This window comes from Cucurbita pepo, chromosome LG04 (assembly GCF_002806865.2).
Source record: "Cucurbita pepo subsp. pepo cultivar mu-cu-16 chromosome LG04, ASM280686v2, whole genome shotgun sequence".
NCBI classification, from domain to species: domain Eukaryota; kingdom Viridiplantae; phylum Streptophyta; class Magnoliopsida; order Cucurbitales; family Cucurbitaceae; genus Cucurbita; species Cucurbita pepo.
The window spans coordinates 9,737,741-9,758,745 of NC_036641.1; the positions used below are offsets into that span (position 1 = coordinate 9,737,741).

General features: G+C 40.0%; 5 protein-coding genes across 7 annotated transcripts; all 5 read right to left on the reverse strand.

Annotated features, from left to right (window-relative positions):
- Positions 1 to 214: 214 nt before the first annotated feature.
- Positions 215 to 3,371, reverse strand: LOC111792290 (chloroplast processing peptidase-like). Its single transcript, XM_023673664.1, has 6 exons — positions 2,643 to 3,371; positions 2,284 to 2,421; positions 1,927 to 2,013; positions 1,653 to 1,720; positions 912 to 1,451; positions 215 to 702 (listed from the first exon to the last, which is right to left on the reverse strand). Exons 1-5 carry the CDS (start codon positions 3,198 to 3,200, stop codon positions 1,283 to 1,285), a joined length of 1,020 nt encoding a protein of 339 aa, XP_023529432.1. The 5' UTR covers positions 3,201 to 3,371; the 3' UTR covers positions 215 to 702; positions 912 to 1,282.
- A 148-nt stretch (positions 3,372 to 3,519) lies between these two features.
- On the reverse strand, positions 3,520 to 6,218 carry LOC111792289 (pentatricopeptide repeat-containing protein At5g21222-like). Its single transcript, XM_023673663.1, has 3 exons — positions 6,089 to 6,218; positions 4,742 to 5,650; positions 3,520 to 4,589 (listed from the first exon to the last, which is right to left on the reverse strand). Exons 1-3 carry the CDS (start codon positions 6,149 to 6,151, stop codon positions 3,774 to 3,776), a joined length of 1,788 nt encoding a protein of 595 aa, XP_023529431.1. The 5' UTR covers positions 6,152 to 6,218; the 3' UTR covers positions 3,520 to 3,773.
- Positions 6,219 to 7,237: 1,019 nt separating this feature from the next.
- Positions 7,238 to 12,481, reverse strand: LOC111792288. Of its 3 annotated transcripts, XM_023673660.1 has the most exons (11): positions 12,132 to 12,481; positions 11,684 to 11,878; positions 11,495 to 11,579; positions 11,265 to 11,340; positions 10,867 to 11,043; positions 10,668 to 10,770; positions 10,037 to 10,146; positions 9,783 to 9,872; positions 9,610 to 9,690; positions 7,914 to 8,735; positions 7,238 to 7,575 (listed from the first exon to the last, which is right to left on the reverse strand). In XM_023673660.1, exons 1-11 carry the CDS (start codon positions 12,379 to 12,381, stop codon positions 7,483 to 7,485), a joined length of 2,082 nt encoding a protein of 693 aa, XP_023529428.1. In that variant the 5' UTR covers positions 12,382 to 12,481; the 3' UTR covers positions 7,238 to 7,482. The 3 variants fall into 3 exon arrangements, with proteins under 3 accessions (XP_023529428.1, XP_023529429.1, XP_023529430.1); XM_023673661.1 differs by lacking the exons at positions 11,684 to 11,878; positions 12,132 to 12,481 and having other exon boundaries at positions 7,441 to 7,575; positions 10,867 to 11,080; positions 11,495 to 11,525; XM_023673662.1 differs by lacking the exons at positions 11,495 to 11,579; positions 11,684 to 11,878; positions 12,132 to 12,481 and having other exon boundaries at positions 7,441 to 7,575; positions 10,867 to 11,090; positions 11,265 to 11,309.
- A 477-nt stretch (positions 12,482 to 12,958) lies between these two features.
- LOC111792291 (proline-rich receptor-like protein kinase PERK1) lies at positions 12,959 to 15,813 on the reverse strand. Its single transcript, XM_023673665.1, has 7 exons — positions 15,042 to 15,813; positions 14,425 to 14,949; positions 14,267 to 14,353; positions 14,101 to 14,171; positions 13,942 to 14,018; positions 13,715 to 13,862; positions 12,959 to 13,620 (listed from the first exon to the last, which is right to left on the reverse strand). The coding sequence occupies exons 1-7, from the start codon at positions 15,535 to 15,537 to the stop codon at positions 13,174 to 13,176; spliced, it is 1,851 nt and encodes a 616-aa protein (XP_023529433.1). The 5' UTR covers positions 15,538 to 15,813; the 3' UTR covers positions 12,959 to 13,173.
- An 884-nt stretch (positions 15,814 to 16,697) lies between these two features.
- Positions 16,698 to 20,780, reverse strand: LOC111792293 (probable chlorophyll(ide) b reductase NYC1, chloroplastic). Its single transcript, XM_023673666.1, has 9 exons — positions 20,412 to 20,780; positions 19,703 to 19,781; positions 19,484 to 19,619; positions 19,230 to 19,304; positions 18,947 to 19,139; positions 18,523 to 18,591; positions 17,649 to 17,788; positions 17,423 to 17,545; positions 16,698 to 17,296 (listed from the first exon to the last, which is right to left on the reverse strand). Exons 1-9 carry the CDS (start codon positions 20,778 to 20,780, stop codon positions 16,918 to 16,920), a joined length of 1,563 nt encoding a protein of 520 aa, XP_023529434.1. The 3' UTR covers positions 16,698 to 16,917.
- Between the last annotated feature and the right edge of the window lie 225 nt (positions 20,781 to 21,005).

The following is a 21,005-nucleotide window of genomic DNA, read 5'->3' on the forward strand; positions in this document are numbered from 1 at the left end:
ATCTATAGGGGGTGCTAGCAGGCATTTCAAAGCCGACATCAGAGTCAAGGTTGTGTTCCTATCTCCTTTATGTAATAGCCTCAGAGACTATACAATATTGTTTCAATATTGAATTGTTTTGTTATAGTTGATTAAAATCATATTTGCCTATGTAGTTAATGCTCTGCCTGTTACAAACTTTGGTAGAATACTTCAGAAAATGCATCAAGAGATCTAAATGCTAAACTGATCTAAGTAAACGAAAATTAGAGTTCGGAATTTATCCAAATGTTGCGATGTTTACTTGCTTTGCAATGTAAGAAATACTATCAACCGGAACAGAGCAATCGAGTCGAATCGGTGAACCTTCAAGGGAACTAGGTGCCTGCCTTTGTGTGGGGCTGGAGCCATCCTTCGAAGCCGTGGATAAAAATGGAAACCTTCCTTTGAAGCTGGTGTTTTAACTCCATTCAAGAAGGAATTTGTTGGTGTAACTGGTAATCGAAAGCATATCACCCGGTCGTTGGGCATCGAATCTCGCAACTTGAAGCTTATGAAGAAAAAAAAAGGAAAGACTATGTACATATTATTGACAGAGACCTCCATCCTGCATCTTTCTCTTCATTGGAGGGAAAGACTCTGCCTGTAGGATCATTGGAAAGACACTGTCTGTATAGGCAAGGCTGTTGATTTAGATATTGCTTCTTTAGAACCTTGGAATAACTATTAAGCGAAAAAATGGCGTAGAATCAGTTTGTGGTAATGATGATACAATTATTTGGCCTAATGAAATGATATGTTCTTTATGTTTCTGACAAGACAATTGTTTCTAAAATTGTAGTTTAACAACTACAAAAGCAAGATTGAATTTGTTATAATAAAATTATGTTTGAATCAGTATAAAAAATATGAGGAGCAGCCATATGAGTTACCTTAACTTATCTGTAGCCATGATGGAGCAAAAGGTTTGCACATCCGACCTCCTCCTTGTATGGTATTGATCACATCTACTGCAGCAATTTATCTAGTTTTAAATTTCAAGAGCACATATTCCTATATCATAACTAGCTTGTACTGTTCAATTGGATTCACAAAGAATGGCAACGTCACTAGTTCAGATCTCTCAACACTGAGAGTCATCTCTAGTAACTTGCATAAACCAAGATCAACAGTAAATAAGGCCTTGCACAAAATGCCCAGTTCATTCAACAAAAAGGAGCTTCAAAATTACAGGGGAGCGAATGGGAACGACAAGGCATTTGCAGAACAACCAACTGAACTTACAAGAACATGACCAAAACTGTTACGGTTGAGAAGTTGAGGTCTGTTGGCTGGAAATCTCTGGTGTGGAAGGAGTGCCCTCTTGTTTATCAGCAGCACAGCTAGGCTCGATAACGGTTCCACCAATCCTGTTCGGAGGCCAATAGCGGAATAATGATCTTCCTATTATATTTTTGGCTGGCAGTGGACCCCTGAACAATTTGGTATAGGTAGTAGCTAGCTATCAAGCACAAGAAACAAAAAAACTCGAAGACAAGCACATAGAAGAAGTCTAGAATGGTAGAATGTGTCAAGATCGTTGGTTATTTGAACAAAAGTCTTTTACTTAAATACACATCTTTTTAAAGTCATCTTAAACCCAGTATTAGTGAAGTGATGAGTGAAGACTTTACCACACATGAGAATCATAGCTGTTATTGCGATTATCGCCCATCACAAACACCGAGTTTTCTGGCACTTCCTGCATCAAAATAAGAATGAAAGAGATGTAATGTTTAACCATGCTTGATATAGATTTCACAAAGTTAAGGAAAAGCAATCTCTCTTTCATTCAACCAAAAAGAAAAACGATCACAGCTTGTACTCAATTCTTGTGTGTTCATAATTTTGGTAGGAAAATCTTAGAAAGATGCGAAACCGATGCAGAAAACAGAAAGAACTACTTACAACCGGAGTCATGTCGTATGATGGTGGTTCAAGGATAAACTTTTCGTCTCTCTCGACCCCATTGACAATAAGTTTTCCCTTCCGGACCTGCAATCAGTGAATGTTCCAAGTGAAGAGTGAAGCTGTTTCTTGAGCTTGAAAACACAAATGAAAGCTGGAGATTACGACCATAAAACTTTTAACTAAAGTTGTGCAAGAAAATTAGATCTTCTGATAGATTCGGTTATTTACATTTTTGAATCCTGCAATATCATTGAAAAACAGGTAGATGTCTGTTCTTGATGATCTAAATCAATGGCTCCATTACACATATCAGATAATGATACAAACAAAAACGTTCTCGTTAGAAAATCTGACCTCCACAGTATCACCTCCTTTAGCAACAACTCTTTTAATGAAGACATCTTCATCTGTATATCCTACTTCCTGAAGCACTGGTGGGCTTTTAAATATCACGATATCGTTAGCACAAGGCTTTCTGAAATAGTATGTGACCTGAAAAGAAACAAGAATCATGATTCACAACACCCGAAATTTCATACACAGAATAGAAATCAAAGATCTTATCCCTTTATTTCAAAGCTTAGTTGAATCCAAGAATTTGGGATCCAGGCAATTTTAACTATGAATATCATATCCCAATCTGTATAATTTTTTCTAATAACCGTGAAGAACAGTTGAATAATACGATTAAGAACAATGAACAAGATTTCTACCTTCTCTGCTACAAGTCGATCCCCAACATCAAAGGTAGGATACATTGATAGCGACGGAATGTACCTCGGTTCTGCAATAAACGTCCTGAAGGCAAGAGATATTGCAATGGCTGCAAGGACCGTTTTGGCGTCGTCCGAAGTTAAATTCAACCATTCCGGCAGAAACCCAGAAGAACCCTTTTGCTTATCCACCTTCCCATTATCATCACTTCCATCGCCGCCTTCACCTCCATCACCGCCGCCACTGGAGTCCAAAACTGACCTAGTTTTCTCGTCAGAATCATTAACAGCACTACAGTAACCCCTCTTCCAGTGGGCTCCATCGTTTGGAGGCTTAAAGGGTAGAAAACTACTGCTTCGGGATTGAATACGCAATTGACTGAGAGTTACAGAAGGGGAAATAGAGCGATTGGCGAAGTGGGCATGTGCGAATTTTGGGGAAATGGCATTTGAATGAATTGGGGGATTAGAACTGTTACCGGGTTTTGAGAGGCGCGCACGTTGTAGAGAAGGGTTGTCAAAAGAAGATACTGACGAGAGGAGATGAAGAGATGGCATCCTCTGTGGCAGAATTGCGCCTCTGTGATGAATTTCAAATTCAAGCTGTTGGGGTTCCAATTGGGAATGTTTTTCTTCGTAGACGGAGCGGATTAGATGTGAATATATTGATCTTTCTAAACACCATATAAATATTGGAAAGTTTGGAACTTTTATTAGAAAAACACTTCTCTAATAGATTTTGGAGTAATAATTTCTCGACAAGATTCAAATCTACATTATCTTAACAACCCAATAAAGGGTTTTTTGGAAGTTCTTGATCCGAGTTCATAATAGGTTAACACAAAATCAACTCCAGATTTCACTGTGCTCTTGAGAATTCGAATAACAATGTAGGAAGTGGAAGATATATTATCAGGATAGCAATTTACATGGTTATGTAGTTTGGGTTTTGGTCCTCAACAATGAATTTACATCATTTATATGAATTACACAAAGTGATCCCAACGAAGAAAAAATGAACAAGAAGTTGTAATGCTTGGCCATTTATAGTTTCAGATAGCAAGCACCATCACTCTTCATCAACTTTTTCGAATCAGATTCATGTAACAGCTGGTCGTCTGCTCATCGTCGCTAATGGATGTACATCATTCTGCAAGGTGTAGTGGTATGCTGCCTCCATATCCAAAACTGGGTATGGTTCTGGTTTCTGCATACAATCAGTGGACGAAAGCGACGTGCCCGACAAACGAGCATCGACGTAGAGGTGCTCCGTGGACTTCCAGATGGAACTTCTATTCCTTTTGGGAGTGTCCTGCTTCTTGTTTGGGAATAAGATCCATTTCCATTGGATATGATTACTACTCCTGGTTGGAGGATATCATCTGAACTCTTCGCTGGAGTATCATTGCCCTCCATTCGCTCGGCGATGGCTTCTTTATCCATACCGATTGAGCGCCAAGCTTCAGAAACGAGCTTGAGAGTGCTGTCTTGAGGAACGACACCCTTTTCTTCCATAATGTGAAGGATGTCTTCTGCTCTCCATGGCTGTTTTGCTTCTCCATAGCCCCATATTAAGGTCTCAAAAGTTTTCAAATTGGGGGAGACATTCATGTTACACATACGCTCAAAAGCCCTCCATGCCTTCTCCATTTTACCTGCAGTGCACCAACCACTAATGATAGTTGTGAAAATCACGACATTCGGTCTCACCCCGTATTTGCTCATGGAGTTCAGCAGGGACTCGGCCTTAGCAGGCTCGCCAGCACGGACAAACCCTTTTGCAAGAATACTGAAAGCATGGATGTCAGGTTCAATGCCAGATTTCACCATGTCATCAAAGATTTCTTGGCATTTGTCCATACGTGCAGCTGAGCTCCAACCATTCATAATGGTGCTAAATGTTATCACATCTGGTTTTATCCCAAAATCTTCCATCATTGTCAATGCCTGCTCAAGTTTATATTCATTATCCATGTGATCAATCAACACTTCAGGAGAAATAATAATGAAGAAAGATTGTTTGCCAACATGGTGGGAATTCGGCAATCACACGAAATAGATGCGAAAAATGAACAATGAAAAGATGAAAAATATTGTACCTCATCAACTCCATCTGAGTCCTCGATATCTAGGAACCCCTTGATAAGAGAGTTGAAAATAACAAGGTTTGGGCGTATACTGAGATCCTTCATTCGATACACGACCCTCAGAGCCTCGACCAAGTTCCCCTGTTCGCAATAACCACTTACAATTATTCCACACGTTCTCTCGTTGGGATTTACCTTGTTGTGATGCATCTCCTCTATTATACTTTCTGCCTCGCTAGTCTTCCCATCCTGAGCATATGCCTTTGCCAGTGTATTATATGTGACAACATCAGGTTGAACTCCAGATGCGATCATCTTCTGCACTACATTCCATGCCTCCTTTATATTGTTCTTCTTACACCAAGCTCCAACAAGGATATTATAAGTCCGGTTATTGGGTTTCAGATTCGTTGTCCTCATCATCAACTCTAATAACTTCATAGATTCTTCGGGTTTACGAGCAAGTCCGTAGCCTTTGATGAGTGTATTAAAAGTGCTAGTTGTTGGCTTACATCCACTTTCCTTCATTTTCTGAAAAGTTTCCATGGCCTCTTCTAAATTGCCAGATTCAGAAAAGGCATTGATTATGGCATTGAAGAGTATGGAATCAGGTTTAATGCCATTTTTTTCGATTTCCGAAAGAAGTCTGGAAATGGCCTTGAAATGCTTCTGCCGAGTCAAAGCAGCTACAAGAGCTGTGTATGTCACAGTAGTTGGCCTGTGTCCTTGTTCAACTAAACTATCGAAAATGAATTGAGCTTCTTGAGGTTTCCCCTTTTCAACCAAGATGTTCATTAGCTTCGTTCTTGAACGTACTATTCGGCAACTTTTGTTACTCAAACAGAGAAGACAATGGGATTGAACTTGCGAATCAACTGGAGTTGAAACTAACTTTACTTGGTTCTTGTGGAGATATGATTCCTACAAAGTTCAAAAGTACAAATTTCAACAAACTAAAGGATACTATGAACCTATGTTCATAATATAGTAAACATAAGGTCCAGGTCACTAGGGATGACTACAGATGTGCTTAGAAAGCACTATTGAGTGAAATATGAGGAAAACATCCATTCAATACATTTCCAGAAAGCCCTTTGAAATGTTTTTTCTGAAGTGTTCTCTAGACATAATGTTCATATAATCTAGCAATTTGTTGTGTAAATCAGATGGAAGGACCAAGTTTAGTAAAAGAAGCATCTGATTTAGCATGCATAGCCAACCAAGTAGATGTTAAGGCAGTGAACATGATGATTATACGGTCAAGACAGTGAAATGCACAACAATTTGTTCTATCATTGACAGTTAGTCATACGTATAGCCAATAAAACATCACAACAATTCAAGTGTCTGCCACAATACCATTTTTGGTGATGCTTGAGAAAGATTTTTGCTTGCTATCGTTCCCTCTTTATGAACACCCATGAAAACACTCAAGTTTTTGCTGGATCAGACTCTCCGAGTTCTGCTCGATCCTACTCGTCAAACTAGCCTCAAAGAAAATCAATACCCACCAAATCCCAACATATTACAACATTGTCTTTCACTGCCTCTGAATATGTGAAGATGACTGGAGAAGAAGCTCGTCCAATATGAATTCTACAGACAAAACACCAAAGAAAATCAAGAACCAAGTGCAAAGCAACCGAATCCCAAATGGGATTTGTTTATATCCAAACGACAATTAAAATCAAAATCCAGTTCAGTTCAAATTCTTCCATCCCCAGCCAAATTCTTCAAAAAACACGCATCCAAAAGTTAAATTCAAAACCCCCAACCGAGAATCTGTATCCAGTTCAATCAAATTGATGACCAAAAACACCAGGAAGTAAATTCAAATCACACCCGTCTAGGTTCTGGGAAGTGGGTCATAATTGAATTGGTTCAATTAAGGAGCTAAAGAAGAGGAGGATGTACCTCTTCAGATGCGCAGCTGCAAAAGTAGGAGCGGACGACGGTGGTGTATTTGCATGGATGGAAGTTGCATGGAAGGCAAGCACCAGGAGCAGCCGCTCCATGTAGACGAGGCAGTGTTGTTTTCTAGTGGCCAAAGTTTGTGTTGTGAAATCCATTAGAGATTCTTATCCACAAATTTTATCATTTTCGGATTTCTGGACGCTTTTTTGAGGCTGTCAAAAAATTAAATTAAATTAGAGTCGAATGGATGATAGGAAGTAGGGGTGGCCACGGTAGCATTTATACACAAGAATCTTTTATTTATTTATTTGTTATTTAATTTGAAAAAAAAAAAAAAAAAAGGATGGGGATGACCATTTTATTAAATTTTATTTTAATATCAAGTATCCCTTTTCGATTATTGAATGAAATCATTTTTTCTAATATTTTATGTTGTGCTTGAACTTTTTGGTACATACAATTTTGGTTTTTTTTTCCCCTTATTTTATTGATGGCTCTTAATTATTTGGATTTTCAATTTTAAATGGATGAGAAATTTCATTGAATTTTATTGCTGAGCTCTTATTTGTTAAACTATAATTCTTGAAATGTTAGTTTAGCAAGCATAATTATTACTACATACCCTGATTTTCAATTTTAAAAAACAAACTGAAAATTTAGAACTCAAGACATTTTTTTTTTTTTCAAAAAAAAGAAGACTATCAAATATGCCCTTAGTTTTCAACAGCTAGTGACAAATTCGCATGAGTTACAGTTACCCTTTTTCAATGCGAATGCTATGCAAGCTTTGGCCATTTGTTCGTGGAATGGTCGAGCTTGTGTGCAGAAACTGGCATCTACTACATGAATGAACTATGACCTCCACCGAATGGTACCCGTGGTTTGAACTCCGCAGATGCCATCAACCATGGACAATGGCTGAACTTGATACTCTGAAAGAACCACCAGACAAAGGAAAGGATATCAGAATGATAGATATGCATGTCTTTGTAAAACTACCAATTATAAAGTTCAGAATGTGTACGTTAGGAACTTGGAACATGGTAATGGTGTTTCTTCTTTAATATGATCGCTCAAATTTATGCAATTCCTCTACTCTCTCTAGTTCTACTTTTCAGAACAATTGATGATATATGAATTAGGCAGTCTAAATTGTTCTAAGGCACAAGTCAAGGACTGGATCTTTTCCAATTCTATTGAATTGGAAGGATCCAATCCCTTTGAACGTGTAGTTTGCAGTTTATCATGTAGTTGTAAAATGTATACGTACTGGAATACTTAGAAGCAGCCCTTTTTGATTGACCAGTACAGGAAGGCTTTTTCTTGCAGCAACTGGAATCAATTTCAACAGCACTAATGCTTTTCTAGCCGACGAGCTGGCATACTTCAAACATCTACTCGCATTCTCCATGGTCTGCTCCTTCGAACTGGCTGAAGTGTCTCTTTGATCATGAAAATTCTTCACCGTGCACTCAGACAACTTGGATAGATAAAGCCAATCGGATTCGGTCATGTGCCGCACCTCTAATTCCATATCACAGCCTAACGCACAGGACTTGTAAATTGTGTTGCAACTAGCCGCATCAGAAATAGAATTATCTTCATTTGCATCCTTTACTTTCCATGTGATAAAGAACCTGTTCATATAGTTACATATCTGCCCCGACTTAAGCAGTCCACTGGATAAAGTACTTACAGAGTGTGAACCATGCTTCGATTCATAACCAGAAGTGATTTTTGGTTCTGATTTGAAGAGTTTGGTTTCTTGTATCTGCAGTGATACAATGATCCTATAGGTTGATTCACTTAGGATGTTTAACCTTTTTGCTTCATCTAGAACAGATTCAGGTGTTGTATCCAAGAAATGCACATCTGAAGCTTTAGGAATGAAGTGTTCTAAATACGATTTCCCATCATTAATGATTTGTTCTAATCCACCAGAAATATCGTGCCTCTCTTCTTTATACGAAGGGACATGGAAAACTTCTACTGCGGAAGGCAAGGGGCAATCCACGGAACAAGAAACTATGCACCTGGTGCCCTTGGATCCAGGAGCTGGACAAATGTAGCACCCAGCTGCTGTCAGTGAGGTCTGCATGGGTTTTTGATAATGAATAAGAATCCAAGGAATAGAGGAAATCGATTAATTACATAAACAGAATTAAACAAAGTACCCCTTGAAAATTAATGAAAATTGGAGAAAAAGGTTATTGATGCACAATGATATATAACAGGCCAACCCCCTTGCATTTGTAAATAAATGTGCAATAGAACTACACAGATCATGCTTAATAATCAATTAACTGAACTTCATGAGTATGGTATTAAATAAGAATACTTGATGTAGCCAAAAAGTACACAAGGAAAAAGACTGATTATTGGGCCGGCCCTTCAGGTTGATGTCTATTTTAATTCTTTAAATTTTAAAAATCTACAAAGTTCATGTAGTGTTCTCCTCGACAAACAAGGCTGAAACTTTGGTAGATGTACTCGTGCTATGAAGTTATCATTTTACACATATAGTTCGCTTCAACACACAGTCCCAAGAAACATTTAGATTTCTTAACTCCATAAAAGTACACAAGGCAAGAGTTTGACAAAGCTGAAGCCCGATGGTATGCCAAAAAACATTCATTTACAAGATCATGAAATTTGATTACAAAAATTAAAAAAAAAAAATAAATAAAAAGTGATATAGATGCAATGACGAGGTATATTTCAAGCATATTGGAATAAGAACACTAGTAAAATCAAATATGTAAAAAGGGGGAAAAAGAGGTTCTTTCATACGGCAGGTAAAATCAACCACCATTATGACATTCCTTTTCCATCAAGCCTCTGACAGATGCACATGATGACATGTAAATTATGCCTAATTCACTAATAATAAACAATTTCAAATATATTTAGCCATGTACAAATACAGCAAGGACAAATATCTAGAAATAGATATTGATTTGTATTACCCTGCAAGGAACTGTTTGAATGTAGTCTAAAACCAGCTTTGCAGTGCTACCTCTAACAGGTCTGTGCCTTTGAGAGATGAACTGACAATTTTAGATGAACCAACATTAATGCTAATTGGTCAATTGCTCCAAAATAAAAATGAAGATTCTCAATAAAATATTTAACATTTTACCTGTAAAACTAAGGACAAGAACTTCGACAAGCAAATATCTTGAATTTTCAATTGATTGAGAATCTCCAAATTAATAATGGCATATCCCAGCTACAAGAAGCATCATCCAAACCCCCATCCATCAAAACATAATAATATTAAACAAATGGAGGGTACAGAGAGAGAACTGTTGAAAGGAAAACAGAATGAAATTCCTAAAAATTAATGTTGAACTGTAAGATCAGAATACACGCAGACGTAAAGAACACACCCACCTCTGTTATCGTCAAAGTCAAATTTGCCAGGCTTAAACAAGCGTGATCAACAAATAAGCGTGTTTTCCTACAGGCGGAAATAATGGCATGTAGCTCAGACTTGAGAGTACCTGAAACCCAAAAAAATGCTGAGATGAAATCATGAATCTCATAAATAATCATTGAGGAAACCATCTATAGGAAACAAAACAATCCTTGACTATTATATTATAACCTTAACAAACCCGCCAAGGCACCAACGAAATCAGTGGTTTTTCTCTCAGCTGTTTATCTCAGTTTGTAAACTCCTTTAAATATTCAAGACTTTTAATGGGCCATGGTTTCTGTGAAAACAAAGGTCTTTATGGACTCATTATGCTGACACTGTTGTTCGGGCATTGTCTAGGATAGAAATTATGCCAGTTTCTAGATAGGTTGAAAAATGAAAAACGAAAATCATAGTGATATTTTTTTACCTCTAGATGGAGTTAACCTAAATCTTCTTTTTTAAAACTCCTTTTGCTCTCGCTTAGGAGAATATTTTATCTTTCCTTCTAGTACAAGTGCTAATGAAGTCATTCCTTACTTGAATAATAATATGAATAGTGACAACAAAAAGCACCTCATAGATATTAGCTCTCGAGCTACTCACATGATGACATATCTCCTAATGACATCCGAATTCTATTTCGAGCAAACAAGGAACTTCGATTTGTTGGATCTTCAACCCAATCTTGATTAGCACCTTGACATATCTGCAAAGTACGGAGTAATGTTAACATGAATAGTCTTAGCCAAATGAATGAAAGTGTTCTCTTCATAGATACTTTTATGTGATTTGAACTTTTAACCTTGTACAAGTCATCTTTAGAGAAATCCATTAGTGGTCTCACGAGAAGAATGCCATAATTCTTTGAAACTTCACTGTAGGAATATCGATGCGGGGAGAAAATCTGAGAAGTGAAAGGCATGCCAGCAAGTCCAAGCACGCCACTACTGCGAGATAACCTCAGAATGAATAACTCAGCCTGCATTGTGTCTCAGCAATCACTATATTTCTAGCATCTGTAACAAGCTTGCAGCATAGCAACTAATTCAGTTTATAACAATCCTAAAGAATAAAGTTACGGTACAAGCTATAGGAAACATGCAAATTCTAAGATTGGGGGAATGGGACACTTTTTGTCAACTAATAAGGCAAGAGCTTCAGTTGAAAATGCACGCAGCATGCTTGATAAGAGGATTTAACCTGGTCATCAGCATGATGTGCAACAAGTATCACTCCAATTTTGTGTTGGACACAAACTTTCTGCAACATTTGATATCTGAAATTAAAGCAAATTCATTCATTAAAATCACAAATTAGTGAATCATTATGGCAGCAAGCTATCAGTATAAGTTAGCTCATACTAAAAGCAAAGCCGAGAACAACAATCTTCACAACAGAAATTTAGCATATTTTGAAGAACGGCAAACTACCTCATATCACGAGCTGCTTCTTGCAAATGGCCCTGCTTTGGTTTACCATCTAACCAATCACAAGACGCAATCTCGCATCTGATGCCTACACAAGTAATATGCGAACTGAACATATCAGAAACTTGGATTGAACTGATTTATCATAATGAAGAAAAGCTGACAAATAATACACGTGCAGAGTTGTTGTACCCATTTGAGTAACTCGATTCCGCACAACATTTGCCTCGTCTCTGCTCTCAGCACGAAGCCCGTGATCCACGACTATTGCCAGGAGCCCATCGATAAACGTGCTACTCTTACCAGTGGCATTCAGGCTATCCATTTTCCAACCCGCCATAAGAACACAAAGAGCCATGCTATCGGGCCCTCCACTTACTCCCAGAGCTGAAATTGAATCAGATAATGAACGCTAATGCCGGAAGTTCGGGTTTTCAGTTTAAAATTGGAAGCCAGTATTATTATTTTCCACTTCAACTCTTGGTTACTTTCAAAGAAAACCTAGTGCTGTTTCAACTTTAAGTAAAACAAAATGCATGAGGGGAAAATGAAATAACCACACCAGTTCGTCAAACAAAATGCTAGCAATAAGCTACAAACAACTCTTCCTTCCTGCGTAAATCTCGAACAAAAACCTGACCTATACGGTGGTGCGGTTTGAGTCCAGCCATATCCATGCGCTTGGAGAAAGCTTCCCTGTACTTGCACAGGTCGATTGGCTCTTGCAAAGAAGAATACCTGCAGAAACAGCGACACAGAGGAAGAAGACGAAGACGTGGTAGCATGAAGGGGAATTGGAATCTTGGCGATGAAAATTTAGATTTGGAAGATAAGAGGAAGAACGAGTGGCTTGTTCCCGATTGCGCCCTCGGGATTAGGCTCTGCGCCATGGCTTGCAACTCTCCCAGTATACTCTCTATCGTGTCGCCCCTCGTCAGGAGCTGGATTTAGAGGGAACTTCCTCCCCACGGCGGGTTTATCTGCCCAAATTAAAAATATTTCAAGTACCCACACTATGACTATATAAATCTTGTTTTTTTTTTTTCTTTTTAATTATATTTTAAAAGCTAAATTAATAAAATTATATTTCTCTAAATTATATTTCCACCTCTTAGAGTTTGACTCTCTAATCATATGGGATCTATCCACCTTATCTTAGGCTTAGTGTCACTAGCTAGCTCTAATATTATTTGTTATAATTCAAACTCATCGTTAATAGATATTATTAATTTTGGCCCGTTACATATCATTGCTAGCCTCACGATTGAGAGAGATTTCCACGCCCCTCTCGTGAGATCAAAGAAGGTGCACCGTTTTCTAGACAAATTGGGTGCAACATTTTTGTGTTCTTTGACGATGACACAAGAAGCTGGTGGATTCCAGCTACTGGAGCTGCAAATATCAGTGCACTAAATGATCCATATGGTTACTAATTGCTATTGGCTATACAATCGCCCAAACAACAAATAAAAGAATCGAAGTCCATCTCATAACTTGTTTTCTGTGGACAAAATATAATCCAATCTTTGATCCGAACGCTCTTCCATTTTACGAACCACACTACAGATGAAAGAATATCCCTATAATCCAAAACAAACACAGAAAAAAGTGTTGTAGTTTGTACACATTACAGAAATGAAGCATCTTTGCTTCACCATCATCACGAGCTTCCACTAAATCAATCATCCACTTTCTTTCTTCATCGTTCTCGTCTCCATTTCCCTCGTTGTTTGCCCATCGCCACTCGACCCAGATGGGTACAGCCCATACTCGCTTGTCGGCTCGCTGTACTCGCTGCCGTACTCCTGGCTCGCCAACGCCATCTTCCTAAACTTCTTCAGATCCTCGTTGTACTGAGCCGTGTCGTAGTCGGAGCTTCCATAAGAACTGTACACAGTGCTATGTCCAGGTCGGATTCCTTCGTTCAGATCAGAAAGCGAGGCTTCTCCTTCAAGAGCATGAACCACTTGACTCATCCGTGGTCGACGCCTCGCCGAATGACGCACACAGGCCGCAGCGCAAGCAACCATGCGCGCCATCTCGTTGTGGTCGTGGTTATCTCGCAGCTTTGGATCTACCAAACCGTCGTAGTTTCCATTTTCTGTTGCCCGAAGTAGTAATGGCCTTGCCTGAAATTGACAAGATGGGTTGATTTAGTTTTTCAACGTCTGAATTGGGTTTGCAGAGATGCTGAATTTGAACAGAATTCGGTAATGGGCTTACCCAATCGAGCAATCCATCGTCCATGAATGATTGAGTTGGATCAACAGGTCTGCGTCCAGTAATCAACTCCAGAAGCATTACTCCATAGGAGAACACATCTGATTTCTCAGTTAGTTTCCCACTTGAAGCGTATTCAGGAGCAAGATACCTGGCATAGCATGATATCAAATTCATGAGTTCAGAAATATGAATTTGTCAAGAAATGGTTCCAAAGGGTATTAACATACCCGAAAGTTCCCATGACTCGAGTTGAAACATGGGTATTAACATCAGAAGACAACTTGGCAAGCCCAAAATCTGCAACCTGGAAAAAGATATCAGGAACAACCCCATTTGAGTCTCTTTATAGATTCAAATTCAAGAATTTAGAAAGCTCCCATTATTACCTTTGCTTCGAATTTGAGATCCAAAAGTATGTTTGCTGCTTTGATGTCACGATGAATGATCTTAGGATTACCTGAGCATTGCATCAGAAGTAAATGATAAGGCTTCAAAACGTGAAAATTGAAGAAACCCAGAAGAGATCTGGTCACGAACACTATATATACTTACAGTCCTCATGAAGGTAGGCCAATCCCTTGGCAGATCCCAAAGCGATTTTGAGCCTGGTTGGCCAATCCATGGTAGGTCGTCCTTTCCCTGAAAGTTAAGAGCGTCAAGATCATGAAGTGATAGCAAAAGGGTGGATTGGATTGAGGTTTATTACAGACCGTGCAAGTGAAACTCCAATGTGTTGTTGGGAACGAATTCATAAACCAGCAATCTTTGGGAGCCAGTGATGCAATATCCGACCAAAGAAACAAGATGCCTATGATGAACTCGGCTGATGATTTCAACTTCTGCTTGGAATTCACGCTCCCCTTGTCCGCTTCCAGCTTTAAGTTGTTTCACTGCCACTTCCTTTCCGTTAGGAAGAACTCCTTTATGCACATAACCAAACCCACCTTGTCCGAGGAGATTGGCTTCTGAAAACCCATCTGTCGCCATTGCTAATTCTTCGTAAGTGAAACTGCTCTGTGAGAACCCCAAGGGAACAGAAGATGGAGCTGGAGCCAACGAATTTTCAGACCCTGAATAATTAGATCCAGACCCTCCGCTACTGTTTATAATCGGGGGTGACGGCGGTGGCCGTGATGCTGGCGGAGGAGACGGCTTTGGTACTGCCCCCGCGATATGATCCCCTGGCGGCGGCGGATGTGATTGCCAATGGTGCTGTTGGGGACCGTATGGGCCGTCTGAAATTCATTTGTTTCATAAAACTTGATGTCAAATTCGACAATTAATTTAGGGATTAGTTGAGAAATTTGTGTGGGTTGAGGGTTCTCACCTTTAAACGCCGCCGGTGGCGCAGGCGGATGCGGTGGCCGGTAGTACGCCTCCTCGTCGCGTCTCCTCTTCTTTCTTAGATAAAAACACATAGCAATCAACGCTACAACCACCACCACCACTCCAACGGCAACCCCAGACACAAGTCCCGCCGAAACTCCCGACGATGTTGAGGGAGACGGCGCCGTTTCCGACGGTGGAGCCTGATTCCCTCCAGGATTCACAGGTGTACTAGAATTGGATGGCGGCGTCGGACTCGGAAGTTGCGGTGGCGCTGTCGAGTCGGTAGGCGGCGGCGGGGGAGAGCTCGAAGGCACGTCCGGCGGGGAAGGAGAAGAAGTAGGCGGAGATGGAGTGGTACTGTTCGGAGGCGGCGGCGATGAAGCAGGAGGAGGTGGTGAGAGAGATGGAGATGCTGGAGGTGGTGCATCCGTGGTCGGTGGTGGGGGTGAGGTCGAGTTAGTCCCCGGCGGCGAGATGGGAGCAGGAGACGACATTTTCGCCCAAAATTTCAGTCCCAGAGAGAAGCAGAAATCGAAAACAATGAAATGGGTCTTGGTTATATAAGGAAAAACACTCTATTCAAGAAGATTGAAAATCCCTGCTCTGCAACTGGAAGTAGAAGAAGATAACAATGGCGGAATTTGCAGTATACCAAACAAATTACCAATACATGATGTATAATTGCTATTGCACATAATCTGCAATGTGTGAGCTGTCGACGTCAACACAAAAATATAAAAAATTAAAAAATAATAATAATAATAATGCCGCCAGTTTCTCCGCTTAATTCTCCTTTCCTTTCTCATTGGATTATTAATTCTTTATTTATTTCCCAACGGAACTCCAGTCCGCAACTGGGATATCGTAATTGGTCGAATTTGGGTTCTGTCCAGCTGTCAACCATTGACTTTTTAATACCTCAGTCAATTCTCGGACTCTTAACTTTTTTAATACTTTTCCTTTAATTTTTACAAATTAGGATTTTAATTTTGAAAATCTTGAGAAATAGTGGCAAATTAAAATCATTATCAATACAACTGCTTTTTTTATTTTTTATTTTTTATTTTATTCTCTTGATCATAATTAAAATTGGAAAGGTGATCAAGGATAATTTAATATTATTTTATGTAATTAAATATGCATGTGCCTGCCTAAACCCTACACTTTTTTCTTTTCCTTTTTTTTTTTTCATCGAATAATTGTATTGTATGAAATGACTAAACTACCCTCAATTTTGGAAATATTAACTAATAATTTCTGAAGCATATAAATTCGTGCATTAATTATACACAATGCATGTGAAGTGTCTGTGATAGAGATAAATTTTATTAGTAATACAGGAAATTGTATTAAACATCGTTCAACCACCTCGACATGTCGGAAGGCGAAATTTGGAATAGGTTCCCTATTCGATAATATGTCATTGACATCTGTACACGTGGACGACATTCCCGGATTTCCATAGAAATGGTTTGTTCGTCTGAAGAGATGGGCTTGGGTCCAAAGGGATGGCTTGGAGGCTGGCAGGTGGCCAACGCCAGGTCAGATTTGGTAAAAATAGATATTACTGCGGGATGTGGATGGCAAACAGAACAGAACAGAGCAAAACAGAGCAAAACATTTGACTTGACACAGTCCAGCAGCGCACACAGAGTGAAAAATAAAAGCTGAGGGCTGTTAGAAAAGCCACAAACTTTACTCAAATTCTTGTAAACTTTTTACACGCTATATTTCAATACAGATCAGTCCATTCAACTACACAAATAAATAGGCTTCGTGAGGCCATCTTCAGAGCTTTGCGGTTAGGCAGTCAATACATTTGCTATTGGATGTGAGGGTTGGTTTTTCTTAGTATAATGTAATTGGGGAGATAATCAAGTTCCGGGAAGAGTGGTGCTTGTGGTAGAGAGAATTATGAAGGCACAAACCACCGAAAGGGAGAACACAGACACCCAGGTGTTCTCTGTGTACATCTCCATTGCATCAGTGAAGGAGAAACGGGTGCGATTTTCGGCCCAGTTTCGGATTCTGTCTGCCTCCGCTGCATAAAGAGCCTTCCCCTTATCGTCAAACCACCGACCTCGTCGCAGCCAAGCCGTGACCAGAGCTAATAAGATTCTTGGAGGAGTCAAGTAGTTGATGGCTTTCCCTGTTCCTTTTACAACCCGCATTCGAGGAACTAATGTTCTAGCCACCGTTTCAGGAAGCTCGCAAATGATATTGAACATCTGTTTGTTTCTCACAGTTGAACCACTGTATGCAAGGCAGAAAAATGTATATGAACCAAGTATTACACAAGCTCAGAAATTTATTGGAAGAGGGCAAGATTGAAAACGTTGATGTAATTTATCTATGCATATAAGAAGAAACTTGATTCACCTAAGAAGGAGATCTGTCAAAACCATGCCAGGTGATGCAGTATGTACTCCTACATTGGACCGCTTGCATTCTTTCAAAAGAGATGATTGAAGCTGTCTAAGACCACATTTTGTCGATCCATACCTACACGACGTTCAGTAAACTAAATGGCGTAAACACCAAAAACGACCAATGATTTCATAGACACAAGAACACGACTGGTTTGACGAGTATGCAATGAACTTACACAGCCGTCAAAGGAGTACTTGAACCTCCAGAGCCGGCACCATCCATGTTAAAAATGTGTCCTCCTTTAGCCTGATTTCTCATTACACGCATGGCTTCTCGAGTACAAAGAAGGGAACCAACGAGGTTTGTTGAGAGAATCTACAAAATAACCAGTGTATGAACTTAAATCAACTTACACGTCAAGACATCAAATTTTCATAGGCATCATAACCGTCTATAAATAAAAAAAGGACAGGACTTCAGTTGAGGGTGAATGTAAAAAGGACATGACTTCAGTTGAGTGTGAATGTAAGTATTAGATATTGTCCTCTTTGGGCTTTCCCTTTCGGGTTTCCCCTCAAGCCTTTAAAACGCGTCTGCTAGGGAAGGTTTCCACACACTTATAAATGGTGGTTTGTTCTCCAACCGAACCAACCAATGTGGGACATCACAATCCACCCCCCCTTCAGGGCCCAGCGTCCTCGCTTGCACTCTTTCCTTCCTCCAATCGATGTGGGACCGCCCCCAAATCCACCCCCTTTGGGGCCCAGCGTCCTTACTGGCACACCGCCTCGTGTCTACCCGCTTCGGGGAACAGCGAGAAGGCTGACACATCGTCCGGTGTCTGGCTCTGATACCATTTGTAAGGACCCAAATCCACCGCTAGCAAATATTGTCCTCTTTGGGCTGGAAGCCCGAAAGGGAAAGCCCAAAGAGGACACTAGCAATGGATCTGGGTCGTTACAGTGAATGTAAACCGTTCCATTCATACACAAGGCGAGAGCCTAGTTTCGGTATAGAGCTGATATCTATTGGAGAAGATTATGTTCAGATTCATCAAGACTCGAGAGAAGTAGAGGAATGAAAATCCAGAATTACCAATATAACTTTACCTGAGTAATATCTTCATCTGTGAACTGCAGCAAGGGTCTAAAGCCTTTGTTCGTGCCCGCGTTGTTTATCTGTCCATAATTTGTCACACTAAAAAAATTCAACATCTATTTTTTCTCAACATTGAAAAGCTTCAAAGATAATCTAAGCCCATCACCGCTAGCAAATATTATCCGCTTTGGCCCGTTACATATCGCCGTCAGCCACACGGTTTTAAAACGCGTCTATTAGGGAGAGGTTTCCACACTCTTATAAGAAGTGCTTCGTTCCACTCTCCAAGGGATGTGGGATCTTACATAAAATCTAAACATCATTGTAAGAAATTTCAAGAAAATTAGCGTGGTTTCTGGCATGACGAAGCCAGAAACCAAGTTCATTTAAAGCAACATAGTATCTGAAAATCCAATCTGTAAGTTCATGACTCACCCAAATGTCAATGGAACCAAGTTCATTTAAAGCAAACTTCGCCAAATTATGAACATCTTCAGGGTCGCAAACATTGCATGTTGTGCCAACAACTTTAGCATGTGTCAGGCTTGTATTGGAAGAACCACTTCTGACCATTAGACCTTTTAAGTTCTCCTCCAGCTCTCTAATAGTCTCTTGAACAGACTCAGGGCTGTCTTACAAAAATCATCGTGCAAGGAAATGGGATGTGAGTAAGTTGTAAAAACATTGAGATACAAGTAACAGAAGTTCTGAAGACCACCTGCGAGAAGCCACAACTACGTGGTCTCCTGAGAGAAGAAACTCTCTGGCTAGTGCTTTCCCCAATCCTCTTGTGCTGCATAGTGAACCATCCATGTGCCGTCATGTACAAATAGAAGAAGATCATACAAGTAAACAATGAAAACTAGGCGAAGTAAGTGATCCTACCACCATCTACTGCATTAAAACAAAGACCAGCAGAATCATTTCTGAGCCAATAATGAACTACATTCTTTGCCAGGAGTGTTTACTTACCTTCCAGTTATAACAACGTTGCGTGGACCAGCTCTGCAGTGCTCCTCTAATACCATGTTAGCACCAATCATGGTTCCAATAATAACCCCCCCGAGCCAACTATACCAAATCAGTGTGTTCATATGACTGTCACCACCTTCAAAATTTTCAAGAAACAGAATTCATATTAACATTGATGATTTTTATGAGACGTTTTACAATTAAACAAATGTGGGTTACCTGATAATTGAAACCCAACAGCAAGTACAACACCAGTGCTCATCATTGTAACGATATATCTTCCAATTTGGACTGCAGCCTGTTAAGAAAATAAAGGAGCTACAGTTAGCGATGCTGCTACAGTCTCCAAATTAAGATCAAACCACTCTGGTCCTTCTTGTCCTCTAGAGTGTACGGGAGATATTATCTTCTTTGGACTTTCCATTTCGAGCTTCTCCTCAAGGTTTTTAAAACGAGTCTACTAGGTAGAGGTTTTCACACTCTTGTAAAAAAAAATGATTTGTTCCCCTCTCCAACCGACATGAGATCTTACAATCCACCCCTTCAGAGCCCAGCATCATCCTCTCTCCAATTGATGTGGTATCTCACAATCCACCCCTCCAACCAACGTGGCGTTGGATCTCATCTCACAATCCACCCCCTCCAACCGACGTGGGATCTCACAATCCACTCCTACCACCGATGTGGTGTCTCACAGGGGCCCATGAGTATACATGTAAGTGAAAATTTCCAGTTGATGATGAAACATCAAGTGTTATAAAAGCTACAACTACAGGCACATTTGCCAAACAAGCCAGCTGATGATAAAGAAACAAACGCCAGGGGATTAGCAAAAAAAAAGGACCTCAAATTCGTTCTAAACAACTCAATATGACTCATGAAATACATCAAATTCAGAAAAAGTTGAGCAGCATACAGCAATACTCACCGAAGAAAACAAAGCCTCCATATTAGCCATAAGCTTCCCCCGTTCAAAATCCGACCCCAAAAGCAAATTAACCTTACCCAAAACACCAGACCTCAAAAATTTCCAAAACTGAATTTCCTTCTTCGTTGACACCTTTTTTAACCTCGAATCTCCACGACTCCTCCCTTTACGATCCTCCTTCTCATAATCCCCACCATCCTCGCCTCTGAAGGATCTACACTTCCTCAACCTTAATCCACTACGGCTCGTCGACACTCCAACGCCAAACCGGTGGACTCCCCGTCCAAGAGCTCCGATCAAGTGCCCATCTCTAGTACTTGGGCCATCGAAGCTTTGTGGGTATACGTAAAGCTTCGTGAGTGTAGTCATTAATGGAGGATGGAGCTGAAGAAAAAGTGCAAATTCATGAAACAGGATGGCTCCGATTTTTCTGGGGAAAGGGTAACGTTGTTCGAGATTTTTTTGGAAAACTTATATAGAAGAAACAAAATAAGAAACGGGCGGTAACGTTCTAGGTGATCGGAGAAGAAAGGACTGTGATGACCACACGATAAGCAACCTAATCCTTGTACGACAAATATGACACGTGGCGTG